This window comes from Rissa tridactyla, chromosome 1 (genome assembly GCF_028500815.1).
Source record: "Rissa tridactyla isolate bRisTri1 chromosome 1, bRisTri1.patW.cur.20221130, whole genome shotgun sequence".
Taxonomy (NCBI): domain Eukaryota; kingdom Metazoa; phylum Chordata; class Aves; order Charadriiformes; family Laridae; genus Rissa; species Rissa tridactyla.
Window position 1 is genome coordinate 19,428,994 of NC_071466.1, and position 15,298 is coordinate 19,444,291.

At 40.7% G+C, this 15,298-nt stretch overlaps 1 protein-coding gene across 3 annotated transcripts in view; it reads left to right on the plus strand.

Moving 5' to 3' along the window:
* The window catches only part of GRIA4 (glutamate ionotropic receptor AMPA type subunit 4), a 229,394-nt gene that overhangs the window by 157,113 nt on the left and 56,983 nt on the right, over positions 1-15,298 (plus strand). For 2 of the 3 annotated variants that reach the window (XM_054187354.1, XM_054187362.1), the window contains exons 8-9: positions 827-931; positions 7,562-7,672. In XM_054187354.1, the coding sequence (XP_054043329.1) occupies positions 827-931; positions 7,562-7,672 (216 nt within the window). Of the gene's footprint in view, positions 1-826; positions 932-7,561; positions 7,673-8,988; positions 9,379-15,298 lie in introns of those variants that run through there. The other variant, XM_054187370.1, reaches the window with a different exon arrangement.

The following is a 15,298-nucleotide window of genomic DNA, read 5'->3' on the forward strand; positions in this document are numbered from 1 at the left end:
ATGCAGTCAGGCTTCTGTGTTTGGGTGGGCAGCATGAGCCTTTGAATCTGGCCAAAGAGGTTTGGGTGGCCAGATCCTGATACAATTAAAGCCAGCAGCGATATGGCCATGGCTTCTTTGAGATGAGGACTACAGTCTGGGTATCCTTCAGTGAGGCAGTAAAGCACCGAAAGAAAAAAAAAGAAAAAAAGGAGTTCTGGTTTTAGCTGAGACACAGGTAGTGGAAAACTGCCACAGCCAATCTTATGGCTTTACGTCTGTCCTTCTCCACTCTGAGGCTTAGAAAACACTCTTTTCAGGCCCTGTGAATGTCACCCATCTTCTGTGATAGTAAATTGCTTTACTGGGGACAAGGTTGTCATCACGTTTACCTTGATGAGCAATATATACTCAATTTATACATTTAATCCACCAGAGTGTGAGCTAAAAAGATATATGAGCTCAGGCTGAACATCCTTTAGGTTTATTTCACGTGATCCAAAATATTCTGCAGCAGTGATGAGAATGGTAAAAAATGTACTTGTCTTTAGGACCTGCAGCTTGAAAATGTTGAGCTGCACAGCATGAAAGAAGAGAAGGTCCGTTGTGTGTCTTTGTTAGCATTTAGATACTGGCATATCTAAGCCTATTTTGAGCATGGTTTCACAGGAAAAAGGAATACAAAGGAAGAGTAGCCAGCTTTTTTGCTTTATAATGCCTGTCTGTTCTAGAGTAGTGTTGTTATGGTAATCTAAGGACACAGCCAGGATCACTTCCACTGCTCTGTGGCATTTGGAATAAAGAATATAAGGTGGGATCTTCATGATGCTTTTTCTTCACTTTGTAGGTTCGAATACAAGGATTGACAGGAAATGTTCAATTTGACCACTATGGTCGCAGAGTCAACTACACCATGGATGTCTTTGAGCTGAAGAACACGGGCCCTCGGAAGGTACGTACTGACAATGTTTACTATCCTGATATCATATAAATGAGTTACATATGATGAAATTATTATGCAAACTTATATTAAACTGGACCGCTGTGTGGTTTAAAAAAAAAGATAATATATTGAATACATGGATAATAATTCCGGTGGAAGCAGATTTAAACTGCATTTTCTACTAGATACTATTATTCAGTGCAACAGATTAGGGGACACAAGAACAAGTGTGCATCTTGGAAAGGTGGGATATCAATCTATCCCGCATACTAATGAAAACCAGCTCTGTGGCATGTTGCTAGGCTGATGGGTGATGGGAAATGGTCAGAAGTCTGAAGAGTAGATATTTCTTTCATCTTATCCAAAGATTTCTATCTATCTTGCAAAGTACTGGCATTTTTTAGGCTGGGTCATTTGTGTGTTCTGTGTAAACAAGAATCATAGACTGTATTAACATAGGGCTTTTAAGAGGGAAAGGAGAGGAGAGCGGAGGAAGAGAGAATGCCCTGAATTCTTATATTTTCTGAAATTGATTTCAGTATCTAATCCTGTGTGCTTGACTGGTTGCTTGTAAGCAACTTAGGCAAACACACATTAACATATATGTCTAAGCAGATCCTCCATGTCTGAATGCATATAGCTTATCACTCAGCCCAATCACTTTGAAAAGATAAGCCCGGGTACTTTGTTAACACTTTCTCTTCTGTGCTGAAATTTGTCCATTTTTCATAGTATAAATCAAATAAAGATCATGAAATGCACTCAAGCTCAATGATTTTATTTCCTTTGGAGGCATTGTGGCCTGTTTGGTTTTCAAGCTCATCACAACAAGAAAAAGCGAGAAGCTGACGGTGAATAGGAGAATCATGGACACTTGAGTAGGGCCAAGACAATCAGAATTGAATAGTCCTCTGCTGTTGGGCCAGAGGTGACAAGCCCAGTAAACAGTACCCCAGGGGAACTGTGTGTCCCCAAAGACAGTCACATGCCACAGTGATGAGGAGGCAGAGTGTTAAACTGCAGACACAGAGCAGAATTACACATTGGGATGAACAAACTATGGGTATATTGCAGCGTAGAGCTGTAGACCAAAGCAAAGCATGCGCCTGTGTATGAGGCACATACTTTTTGAAAGTATGACAGGTGGCTGAAGAATAAATTGGGAAAGGTGAGTCTGTCTTCCTTCTCTCTTGGGAAGCCCAGTGTCTTCTGCCAGGCGATGTGTCTGACCTTGCTGCCACTCCTGCTCCCTTCCTGGCTGCGCGCTGCACTGTCGGCAGCCAGGGGGATGTACGGGTGGCTGGGGTGCATCAAAGGCAAGTGGTGATATGTGACTGTTCCATCTCCAGTTCCCAACTGTACAGGAGGGAAGGCAAGGTGGTTAATTAGGTCACAACTTCAGTAACTCATTAGGGAATTTGCTTGGCAGCAAACTGTCGCAAGTGGCCTATTGTTCCTCTTTCAATATTTGTCACCTGCTTTGAGAGAGGTCTCTTGCTGGCACCACTGCAGGGATGTCCCCACCCTCTCTTCTTGTCTGCAATTTGAAGGGGAGGGTGGCTGCAAAAAGAGGAGCTACGTCTATGCCACGCTAGAGTCCCAAGGTGCTTTTCTTACCTTTTCAGGCATGCCTCTCTGCCACTCTTAAGGCATTACCTGACTTTGATGTAACAAGCCATAACAGCTTTGACAGATCTGGCTACTCACAAGAATTTATTTCTCATGTACTACATAGTATTTTATTTGTGATCATTGGACCAATTATGTGCTCCAGCCTGACAAATCCTATATAATACGTGAGAAATGGCTATACTTGATTGAACTAAGAGGCCTTCACTTTTAATGCCTTCTTCTCATGTCCTACATAACATGACTTATGAGTCACCCAGCAGTATCTTTTCAGGACTAGCCTTTCCAGTCAGAGCAATGCATGTCTCTAATCTTCAGAAAAGTGATTTTTGTTGCCTACAGCTTTAAGGACGTGAACAGAGCATTACAAAATGGCACAGCTAGTCAGAGGCAGAGTTCAATATAGTTTAATAACATGGGTAACAATAACCAATGTTCATATTGGTTTAATTTATGCAGCATTTCTTACTTGGTTCTTGTCTGCAGAACCATAATAAACCTGCCAGTGAGGGGAAAGGGTGTGAGGAGAAAGATCACGGAGATGTGGTGGGACGGCTTCTGTGACTGGAGTGTTGCAGCAAAGGCATACAGGCTCTTAAGGAAGGACAGGCAGGGAAGATGAGGAGGGGGAGTTGCCCTTTGTGTGTAAGAGCAGCCGGAGTTCATGGAGCTCTGCCTGGAGATGGATGAGGAGACAGATGAGAATTTATGGGTTAGGATTAAAGAGAGGACAGGTCAAGGTGACGTTGTAGTGAGTGTCTGCCCTAGGCCACCTGACCAGGAAGAACAAGTAGATGAGGCCCTCTACAGACAAATAGGAGCAGCCTCATATTCATAGGCCCTGATTGTCATGGGGGACTTCACGCACCCCAGTACCTGCTGGTGGGACAACACAGGAGGACCTAAGCAATACAGGAGGTTCCTGGAGTCCGTTGACAACAACACTGACAAGGTGATCAACGGAATGGAGCACCTCTTTTATGAGGAAAGGTTGAGATACCTGGGTCTGTTTAGCCTGGAGAAGACAAGACTGAGAGGGGATCTTATCAATGGTTATAAATATGTAAAGGGCAGGCGTCAAGACGATGGAGCCAGAGTCCAGTGGTGCTTGGTGGCAGAACAAGGGCCAATGGGCACAAGCTAGAACACAGGAAATTCCATCTCAACATGAGGAGAACCTTCTTTACTTTGAGGGTGGCAGAGCACTGGAACAGGCTGCCCAGAGAGGTGGTGGAGTCTCCTTCTCTGGAGACATTCAAAACCCGCCTGGACGCGTTCCTGTGCAACCTGCTCTGGGTGACCCTGCATTGGCCAGGGGGGTTGGACTAGATGATCTCCGAAGGTCCCTTCCAACCCCTACCATTCTGTGATTCTGCGATTAGGAAACACTTTTTTACTGTGATGGTGACCAAGCACTGGCACAGGTTGCCTAGAGAGGTCGTGGAGTCTCCTTCCTTGGAGATACTCAAAAGCCATCTGAAAACGGTCCTGGGCAGCTGGCTCTAGGTTGAGCAGGGGGGTTGGACCAAATTACCTCCAGAGATGCCTTTCCACCCCAATCATTCTGTGATTCTGTCATTCACCATTCATCATGTCACCAAGATTTAAAAAAAAAAAAGGAAAAAAATGTAAACAAAACACATACATATACGTATACACGTACATGCACACATGCACAAGGCAGTCTAAACTTTGTCTCCTAAATGCCAACTTGGGAAACTAACTTGAAAATTGATTATCAAAAATTTTGAGTTTTCTCGTACCCTTAGCGACATGTGGGCTTCAGCAGGAACACTTCTGTGATTGCTGCAAGGCTCGCAAGCCTTCAGAAATGACACTACTCGTTCAAATGCCGTACTGTTGTGACAAATTTACTTTGAGGCAGATATTTTTGCAATATTGTTTCTTAAAAGACAAATTCAGCCTCTGTATAAGTGGATGCAACTGCTATAAAGTCCAATTGCAATCCAAGTAGAATTGGATGCACTTTAATAGCTGAATTCAGTCCTATCCTTTGAGGAGTTCTTTTCCTTAGGGATCTGAGGCATTTATAGGAAAACATATTGTTATTTAGTGCTCTCAGAGTGGCTGTGAATATCTATACTTACACAAGTGTCATCATATATCTTATGTATTTATTCAGTAATCCAGTTCCAGGGTTACTTTAGCACAGGTTTGAGACACACACATGCAAGCTCACACCCAGGCACACAAGCTAAAATTCCTTTAAAAAATACCTGCTATTCCTCAAAAACCTTATTTATCGCTGTCTGCATTTTCATATGGTACTTACTTTTATAACACAGTACATCATTCATTTTCTGCTTTCCTTCTGAACTTCCCAGCAGTGAGGAATTGCACAATGAAAAACAATCATTCACTATTATAATGAGTTTCACAAACTGCCAGATTTTGGTGTACATACTCTGCCTTTAGCTGGTCACAGGTTTTGACAGGAACTTGACATTTTCAGTTATCAATTGTGTCTGTGACTCTATAGTGTCTGGATGAAAGAGAATCTTTGTTAGCAGTGCATCCTATTGGGAAAAAAACCTCCCCCTCCACTGTATCAGCAATGCTGAAGCTTCCTGTTAGCTGCAGACACCTAAATCAAGGCTCCTGTGCTGTAATCGCAATTGCAAAGAGAAAAGGAACATTTCAACTAAATATACCAGAAATTGTGCATGGGAAGAGTTTGTGCTTGTTTGCTTCACTAATAAAAAAATATTCACTCGTATTGACTCATACTCGCTCACTCATATTGAATTATTTCATGTATTCGTAATTCTCTGTGGCGAGTGTGTCTGCGCACTGCTCTAGGAGCTGTTAAAGTGACTTGCCTCTGCATAATTTTTTTTCCAAAAAGGAAAATAATGAACTAGTAAATTTAAGAATCAAGAGGAAGGTTGACTGTTTTAAGAATATAAGGATTCTTTTAAGATTCTCTTAATCCTTAATTAAGAATTAAGGATTTTTTAATGCATATGAGACCAGGAACCAAAAGCACTCCCCCGCACTTCTAGACTGTCATATATCACTGAATTGATTTGAACAAGATGTTTCTCCACATCATGAATACAGAATCCTATGTGATGGTGAATTTTAGTCTGGGTTCTACAGTAATGTAAGAAATAATATTGGCTGCATGATTGATCTGATCATTTAGCCATTTTCCATCATACTGAAGTCTTTTCATCCAAGGTACGGACTGTCCTTTGGCACTGACAGTTACACTGGAGCTCTTTCTGGAGCCTGCTTTCCACTAAAATTCCCTTTCTTCTGGTAAGATGGACAAGGTGTTCCCTCTCCCAGCTCTTGGTCTCATGAACTCCTGATTAATCAAGGAAGGAGGGAAGGGAGAGTTGCTGCTGACTGGTCCCCAGGTGCTTCTGAAAATGAGCTGTGCCAGCTCGAATTGCATCTCTTTGATAGGAACCTTTGAAAATCACTGCTGCTGTCTGCACCTTTCCTAGGAAAAAAGATCAGTCTCTTAATTCATTATGTTCTTAGGAACCTAGAGGGCCCCTTTAGATGGGGTTAGAGCACTGTTCTTCTACTGACATGTTTGTTCATGTTGTCCATTTGACATGGAGCTGAGTGCTGTCAGTGCCGGGTCAGAGGAACAGGCACTGAGCTATTCCCCAGCTACCACGTCAGAGGGTCCACAGACAACCATGATCTAGTTACGGCAAAGAGAATGGCAAGAAGGGGAAAAGGGAGGGTGTTTCTTAGTGAGTCAGAGGTTAGATGTGAGAACAGCTTCAGCTAAGGGACCTGTGTCTGGTGTTGTGCTGAAAGGATGGTTGTGAAGGTGGAATTAGACATCTCCAAGTAAGAGTGAGACAAGGGACCACTGTCATGAACCACTTGCTGTTTCATAGACTCATAGAATCATTTACATTGGAAAGACCTTTAAGATCATTGAGTCCTACCATAAACTTAACACTGCTAAGTCCCACTAAACCATGTCCCTAAGTAAGTGCCACATCCCTGGGCCCTCACAGAAAAGGATGTTGACTCATGTCTTGGGCCAGCAGCATCACTACCAATGCTGAGGGCACAGCTGCAGGCTGCAGCGGTGTGCACTGCAAAGAGTGATATCTGTCTGTAAGGGAAGGCTTCTGATTGCAGGCATACCTCTTCTGATTATTTTTTTTTTCTCCATGGGAATACAAGAATGAGTGATTCAGACCTGTTCCTAGGGAACAGCCTGCGATGAACAAAGGCAGCTGTTTCACCATAAGGCTGCTCTGGGAAGGGTTGTGGCACCCTGAATGCAGCCAGGGAGATGAACCCTGAAGGCACTTACCAGAGATACTTCTAGAGTGAAGTCACTCTCACCATGCTTTATAGTCAGTGGGGAAAGCAAGCACTTTTTTAGGAGGGGTGCTTATCCTGCATGAGCTGAGTCACTGTCCGGTGGTGCCTGTCTGTCCAGGGAGTGTTAAGAAAACTTTAATAACAGGGCTTCTAGTGTAGGTACCAAAGGTCAGTGCCAGCAGTTGAGTGGAGCGAGCCTGGTGTAAGTCCCTGGGTTGGGGTCTCCCAGGAAGCCCACGGTGGAGCAGGGAACTGAGATCAGCCATTGAATTGCAAAGCTATCATCCACATGTCTTTCACTCCTCCATCTAAGACCAGAAGATCTGGAGGTGATTAGTGAATGAAAATTTTCTTGGGGAGAGCAAAAATTCTTATATCTCATTTATGCCCCAGGAAGGCTTCAAACTATTGAGAATGGGATATAACTTATGCCTCTGGTTGAAGCTCAGATCGTTCAGGAACAGCTGAGTGGCAGCGATACCAACTCTGACTATGAGCAGCAGTGGTGCAAGATGGTATACCCAAAATGTTAGATACGTACCACCGCGGCCTGTCTATGGGCATGACAGCACTTCCTTTGGTACAAAATTATCTTGGGATGACTCTGTTGTTCTTATGATCATTTATAAGGTTGTAATTATACAGAATTTAGACTATTCTATTGTAAATTATATACATTTTGTTTTGCAGGTTGGTTACTGGAATGATATGGATAAATTAGTTTTGATTCAGCATGAACCTACACTTGGAAATGACACTTCGGCCATTGAGAATAGAACAGTAGTTGTCACTACAATTTTGGTAAGGTGTTTTTTTTTTTAATGCGTATACTGGTGTGTGATAGAATCTCATTTCTAGTTATGGTCTAATTTAGTCTGCCAGTTCATAGGTTAGTGGGAGGGTAAGAGCCATGTATCTTAATTATCTTGACTGTCATGTCTGTACAGAGTTTTTTTGGTATGCATTTAATATAATGATTCACTTGAAATCGGGTTTTCAAAATTGAGTTGCATTAGTTTTTTTCTCCTTTATTCAGTCTTTTCCATTTTTTACTAAAGTAAGTCTGAGAAATATAAGTGAATTCTTTCAAGCTCTAATTGATAAATCTTGACTCACAAAAACTGGCAGAAAAGGAAAACCCAAACCCTCTAAATGGCAGAACTGAACAGAGGGTATAAAATCAGGTGCCTGTAATACCAGTGTCCTTTTTTGTTGATGCATTATAAATTCAAAATTGGTGTGAGCAAGAACTAAAATTCTAAGTAATGTAGTTCAGTCAGCCAGTCAGAACTGGATTAGCTACTTTTAACTGTGAATGAAAACATGAATTTGGTAGATGCATTAGAACCTATTTCTTAATATGTTTATTCATCATTTCAGTAAAATTTCCATTTTAATAAAATCTAAATGGATTTGGGGTTTGATTTTCCAGTGTTACTGGTGTTTTTGAAGAGTGGTTGCAAAGGAGAATGCAGTTGTTTCATTCATTTACAGTTTTAATACACAGTTTTCCAAAACCATCATTTCTTACAAATCTGTATTTTAAGCAAAATACTTAACAATTTTCCCTCTGTAGTCAGATATGCCCTTTTAAGCTGATGTTTGTCAAAGCCAACTGGCAAAGGGTGACCTTTACCTGACCACTTTTAAGATTTTACATATCAGTTCACTGCCCTTTCCACCTGCCTCATTTAGACAAGATAGTTTAACCCTTCAGAATAAGCCATGTCTCAAATGGGAACGAATATTCTGTATGTGTTGTTAAGCAATAATTTTTCTAATACAGAGTTGAAAATAATCCAAAGGGAAGTGTCAAGATATTTTCTTATTCAAAAATGCAGTTAGTTACCAGATTTCCAGCAGTGTTTATCAGCATTTATACATTAAGTATGTCTTAACAAATCTCCTGTTGAAGATTATCATTCCAGGATGCAAACCAAGCAAACTACTATACAGGAATTCAGAATGTAACTCCTAACCAAATTGTGTAACTTTTTATTTTATTTTAATTTTTTTGCATGGGACATTAAAAATATGTGTATCTTTTTCCTAAAAAAAAAAAAAAAGACTTGGTGATGGAAAAAAAATATACTTCAGTACAGTCCTCCTCTTTTCAGCCTCTGATGAAGAATCCTATTTTAAGAAATTGATCAAGGAAGAAAAGAGTCCCAAGATGCTGCGAACATTCCTAACTAAGGCTCAAGTATTAACCACCAGTCTAGTAGCATTGAGCTAATTTTTCCATATGGATTACTGTTCCTCTGACTGGATGACCAGGCACTGAACCACCAAGAAAAGTTCTGTGACTAATCTGAAATGTCTAGAACAGATGACGTTAACCTTCAACTTTGCCAAGCTGAGAAGAGAACGATGTGAATAACAGGCTTTCAGTCGAAATTTTCCTCTCATACTAATCCTGATATCTTTGACTGAAGCTACCATACATGAATACTGTAATTTCCATAAATAGCTCCAAGCTTAGGAGAAGCAACTAAAAAATAGTAATGAAAAGTAATATAAAAGGTTCCTGTTTGCCAGAAAGGAAAAAAAGGAAAACAAGAAAGCTTTTAAAATGTGTTATCTTGCCTGTCCTGTTTGCATTGAAGCATTTTGATGTGCATAATAAATGTTATCTTCAAAAGAACTTTTCCAGTCCCTGTACTGAAAGGACTGGTGGGATCATTTTCAAAACCAAAAAGCTGAATTAATATTCCAAAGCATGCCCTATGTTTATGCAGCATGTCATTTTGGGATAAATGCAATTATTTGAAAGCAGCACTGCTTCTTGACCAAAAGTGTCCCATTTCAATGTTTCAAAATCACAGTGCAAGAGAAATATATCAGAATTTGGTTTGAATAAGAATATATGGTGAATTCTGCCTTATCATGCCTATCTCCCCTTGTGTCCGCTGGGAGCTGCACACATGATGCTGAAGGCAGATTAGAACCATGATTCTTAATACTGGCCAGCCAGGGCAATGTATTTAGCATCCACAAGCATATGATCACACACAGAAAGAAAAGGTATATTTAACTAGAGTAGCTTTCAGATTCCTGGCATTTTGCTCTTCTCTGTATTGCAGTCATGTTGCAAATGCCAGACAGAGACTTTTTCACCTCTTCGTTGCCCTCTTCACATTGAAGGGAAGTTGAACCGTTGTAGACAACACATATAATTTTGGTTGCATGCGTATTTTCCAACATTAAACTGAAAAGCTTCTGCAACCAGTGCTGTCAGGCTTTTCAGTCTTCAAAGACAGGTGTCGTGGCAGCATAAGAAAAGTTTACAAGTTTTCAGCATGACTCGCTTTAATTTTTGCCTGAAGCCAAATAGCACAAGTTGATTTGCCTGCTGTTTCTTCAGTTTTTATGTGTCTATGCTTACTTTGCTGTAATGTGGCTGTACGGCTATTGCATAGAAGGTGCAGCATAACAAATTAGCTCTGCAATCAAAGAACTTACTACAGTGTTTTCTGCTTGGCAAAATGTTATGTTCGTTTGTAACATAGCGAGAGCATGTAGAATTTATTTTACAGTTTTGGTTTAGCACATAGGCACTCTCCAATCTCCAGTAGGCACACTAATCTCCAATTAGTCGTGTGGTGAAGGAGCAGCCCAGAGAGAAGCGGCAGCAAGGGCAGCTGTTGCATGTTACTCTACCAGCTGCCACGCAGCCCTGGTTTTTAAAGTTCCTGGGAGAGCACCTCATGTGATGCACGTCCTCCTGTACTTCTTGCCCTGTGGAAAGGACGGATTTTCAGATTTTCTACCTCTGTGCAGAAGCATTCCCTCCAGGGGTGGCTTGGGACCTCCAAGTGCACAGTAGGCTAATTGTATGACTGGAGAAGGGATGCCATATGTAGTCCTCTTCTAACGCTAAGGTAAAGTGAGTGGATCCTGTCCAGCTGGATAGAATGATCATCTCTAATTTAGGAAGTTGAGAAATACGTTGGCAAGATGTTGAGGTAGAACGTAGAAGAATAGGCCGGGAAGACTACTCCGAACTCTCTAATCCATTTAATGATACAGCTAACTCTGTACCTACTCTGAGATTGCAAAACTTAAAAAATCATAAAAATCCTTTAGAACCAAATCTCAGTGTACATTTAGCTGCGTCTGCATTGTGGCTTCCAGCTCAGTATTTTAATGAGGTAGTCTTGGTGTTGGCAGATTAAGCTTCAAGGGCAGGATACAATTGAAGACCGAGTCACCTAAATGTATATGACTTTACAAAGGGTATTGATTCAGTTGCCCACTTAGAAGTACCCAGTGACATTTAAGATGCTCTAGGTTATACTGCGTACCCCCCATTTCTTACACCGGCAAGATGACACTTGGCCTGTTTTACACCATCTATGACCACTACATGTGGATGTCTCAGCTACTGTATGTTGTTTCAGGGATGTGGGATAAGTTGTGAGCCAAGTATGTAAGTTTTCAGCAAAGTCCACACAGATTTAGAAGCTGATTCAGTGGCCCATAGGCAGATGCCTAGCACTGAGGGTATCAGACCTACCCATAAAGGGGCAGCACAAAAGACCTGCTGAACGGCACTTGGAGGTCAAGCAGTTTACCTTAGGGCATCTCAGATGACAGATACCTTGATTAGGTGACTGACAACCACCCTCACTGTTTTAACTGATATATTCTTGATGGAGCCTTACCTCAAAAATTCTAGCTATAACCTCCTTTCTCATAATAGAAAAATATTTTTTCATTAGAAATTTTATTAATTATATTCTTTAGTAGAATGGAGAAAAAATTGAAGTTTGTTGCATGACAATAACAAAGACTTCAAACCGAATCCTGGACACTTTATTCAGAAAAAAAAACCAAACCCACAAAAACCAAAAAACCTTCTATTGACATCTACAGAACTTTCTTTCAGAATAAAGTGTGATAATGTGTGCCACTTCTGTTCTAAAAATGAGACATTTCCTTGCACAAATACTTGTCCTTTTAAAAATTATTTTTACAATGTTTAAAGATTTTGAAATGAACTTTAGAATAGAAAAGCCAAACATAGATCTGTTTGGTATTTGGGTAATTACTTTCTCCAGCTTCCCGTATAGTATCAATCATCAGTTGTGAGCATTTTACTGTACACATGAATTTGTGGCAATGTGGTGGAATGATTTGTTTACATCTATAAAGGTAATTGTTGCAGACATCAACTTGTATTTACAAATGTTAAGTATTGTTATAAAATTGTGAGTTATATAAGTAAAGCTTGCACCATTTCAAATATCTGTTCCGTGCTAGTCATTGATCATTTCAATGTGGACTTCTCCTTGATTCACTACTCTGTAGAATACGATTAAGCAGCTGAAATCTTGCAAATATTCCGGTGTTAAACCTCATTCAGCAGTAAGTCAAACCTGTGTTTTACATCAGTAGGTTAAGAGTTTATAGTTCAAAAATGTAGTAAATAAAAAATGGTGGGGAGAAGTAATATTTTTATTAGACAAGATGCTGTAACTGGAAATGGTGAAAAAGCCTGCAAACTGTTTTCGGTTATTTCAGCTGACCTAATAGAAGATATTACCTCTCCATAGATATCTTGCATCTCGTATCTTTAGACTAGCATGGTTACAATAACATTACTACTAATTTAGAAAATGCTATTGTAATAGATTATACTCCTTTTCGGTGCCACAGATAGAAAAGAGCATCAAGATATGGCTGAGTACATGCTTTTGATCAATTCAGATATTCCGTGACTTTGCAGCGTGACCTTGCAAGTTCATCTGTGTAAGATGCTTGTTATCAAACCAGTAAAACTTGCCTTTCAGTGCCCTGATGTTACTATAATAACATCTGCACACCTCATTAGTTTGAAAAAACACCAAAGTCTGAAATGGACAGAATTTAAAACTAGTGCTACTATTTGATTTTTTTTGCAAACAGTCTTTATCAGAAAGCCACTTTCAGTCCCACCCACGTACCCCCATCAAATTCTACCTTGAAAACCCATCTTTCAATATTTGGCAGGTAAAGTAAGCACACCAATTAAAGAAACTGTTATTTGTTCTGTGTAAAATAGGTAGGAGGGAAAGCACAACATAGTAAGCAAAAGGTGGTAGGTGTTCCCATTATTTTTAATTGTATTGTTTCACACTGTCAGATCTCATTCAATGGCTGCTTCTTTTAAAGCAGTCAGAGCAAGAGGTACTACCTTACTCTGTAAGAGAATTGCATTATAAGAGATGTTCCTTGCTATATTTTGCTCTAAATCAGTAAGATGACAGTGTGTAGAAAGAGAATTGGATGGGGAGAGAACCAAGGTAGTTCCTCCAAGTCACCCAGCAGATCCCTGGGAAAACCCAGGTCTTCTGAGCCCTTGCTTGGTCGTCCTTCCACTGTATGGGATTGGCGCTGCTTGCACCCACCAAGGATAGTGTTGGACCCCACTGCTTCCCTTCTCAGCGTTCCCTGACAGAACTCATGAGGAGGAGGGTTGAAGTTTATTTAGCCTTTAATGGGAAAAATAAGGCATCTGTCACTTCACTTTGCTGTGCAGAGGCAGTCGAAATGCTTTTTTGTAGCAGCCCTGCCAGTGATGAGGTGCAGGCAGAAGCACAGTGTCTGGGTTTTGGGAGAAGGAGCAGGCTGACCTGGCCTCCTCTGTGCCTGTCTGCTTTGTGTCCCGCTCCAGAATTATTATTTCCTGGTGTGACTTTAATTGTATGCCTTTGGCTTGGGATTTATAAGAAAGGCTGAATCAGAAGAGCTAGCAGTCACTAACTCTGGTCTTTGAAAAACAAAATTGCTTTTGAGGTGCAGCAAGCAAATGTAACTGAAGCTTCTAAGGACAGTCCACAAATGCAGGATACTGGACAAGACTTGGTTGTATTTCTAGCTAGCAGTTGGATAAATCACAGTCAGGAGACATAGTATTTTTCACCTCTGTTTGTTTTTAACCATTTTTGTGAAATAACATATGTGGAAAGACCCAGATTTTGGCTTTTCTTCTCATGGGAACAAAAAACCTACATAAGGGAGGAATATTTGCTTCATGTGCCCAAAATACTTCCCCAAATCAAGATCTACTGCAAAAAGAGGGCAGGACCCCTTCTTGCTTTTCTCTCTCCCTCCCTCTGGAAGACAAGGGGTTGAGATTAAGCTCATTTAACTGGGGATAGAAATGCAAGAAATGGTGCAGGCTGCTGGTAATATTCATCAGATTTCCTTTGAAGATACAGTCCCTGTATGGGCAAATTGCACTGCATCGCTGCAGTGATTCCAGCGTGTAGTTAATGCGGTAGCTCAGTGGCCTTCTCAGTGCCCAGGCCTCAAGACGATAACAGCTTGTTTTGTGATTGCCCCAGTTTTAGAAGTCCTTGGCAATCCTTTGCCGTGCAGTGGTCATAACTATGTGCTCCAGAAATGCAGCAATCCGCTGTTGTCAGCCTCAAATTTTTCTGGGCATTTATACTTATATATAGGTGAAGGAACCAGGTAGTCAGACAGAGTTTGACTTAGGAAGTGATCATTGTGGACGCTTTTCTTAGCTGAAGTGATCATTGTGGACACTTTTCTTAGCTGAAGTAATGGCCATAATGCATCAATGGCCTCCAACACTGAATTACTGGTAAGGGATTGTAGCCCAGAGAGGCATGTCCATAGCAGAGAATAACATAAGAGGAAGATGATGGGAGAAGAGGTGTTCTGGGAATACACCTGAGAGTGAGACATTCCTGCAGTACTGAGGAACCTGACTCTGTCTTAAAAGAAACACTAGCACTTTCCTCATTCCCAAACTGTGTTGAATTTAATCTGGAACCTTTCTGTCACATTGAAGTAAACGAACTAGGCAACTTTCTCTACTCACATTACCTAAAGCTTTGTTCTGTCATCCTTATATGAAGGTGGGTCCTGTGCAGAATTGACATGGGGAGGAAGCTTGCATAAGGAAAGGGAATGGTGCCTCCCATGTATTATCTCTCTCTTTTCTAGTTCTCTGCCTTTTCACCTTATAATAGTAAATTAAAGATACTGTTCAGGCTTGCCTGTCAAGTTCTTCTCTTGGGTGGATCCACACCCTGCTAATAAGACCTACATATTGGTATCCGAAAGGAAAAATTTACCTGACACACTGAAAAATTTTGGAATCGTTTTTTTCAATCCTCTTATTGCTCATGCAGTGCCACATATCCTCCATTGTTAAACATCTGATAGAGGTTACAAAATTATTGTTGCTTACAAATGATGTTGATATAGTTTCAATGAAGCAGACATTCTCAGACTACATGTTTACCTTTATTTTATTTTTGTATTAATTATGTGTATAGGAAAGGTGTGAATAGGGCAGACTACTATCAAGGTTAGTGTCAAAAAAATAACATTTGCCAGGGCCAGCACACGGAAAACTTAAGTTGCCAGGATTTTGTGATGTAAATTCAAAGAAAGGTTGACATCAGTGACAAG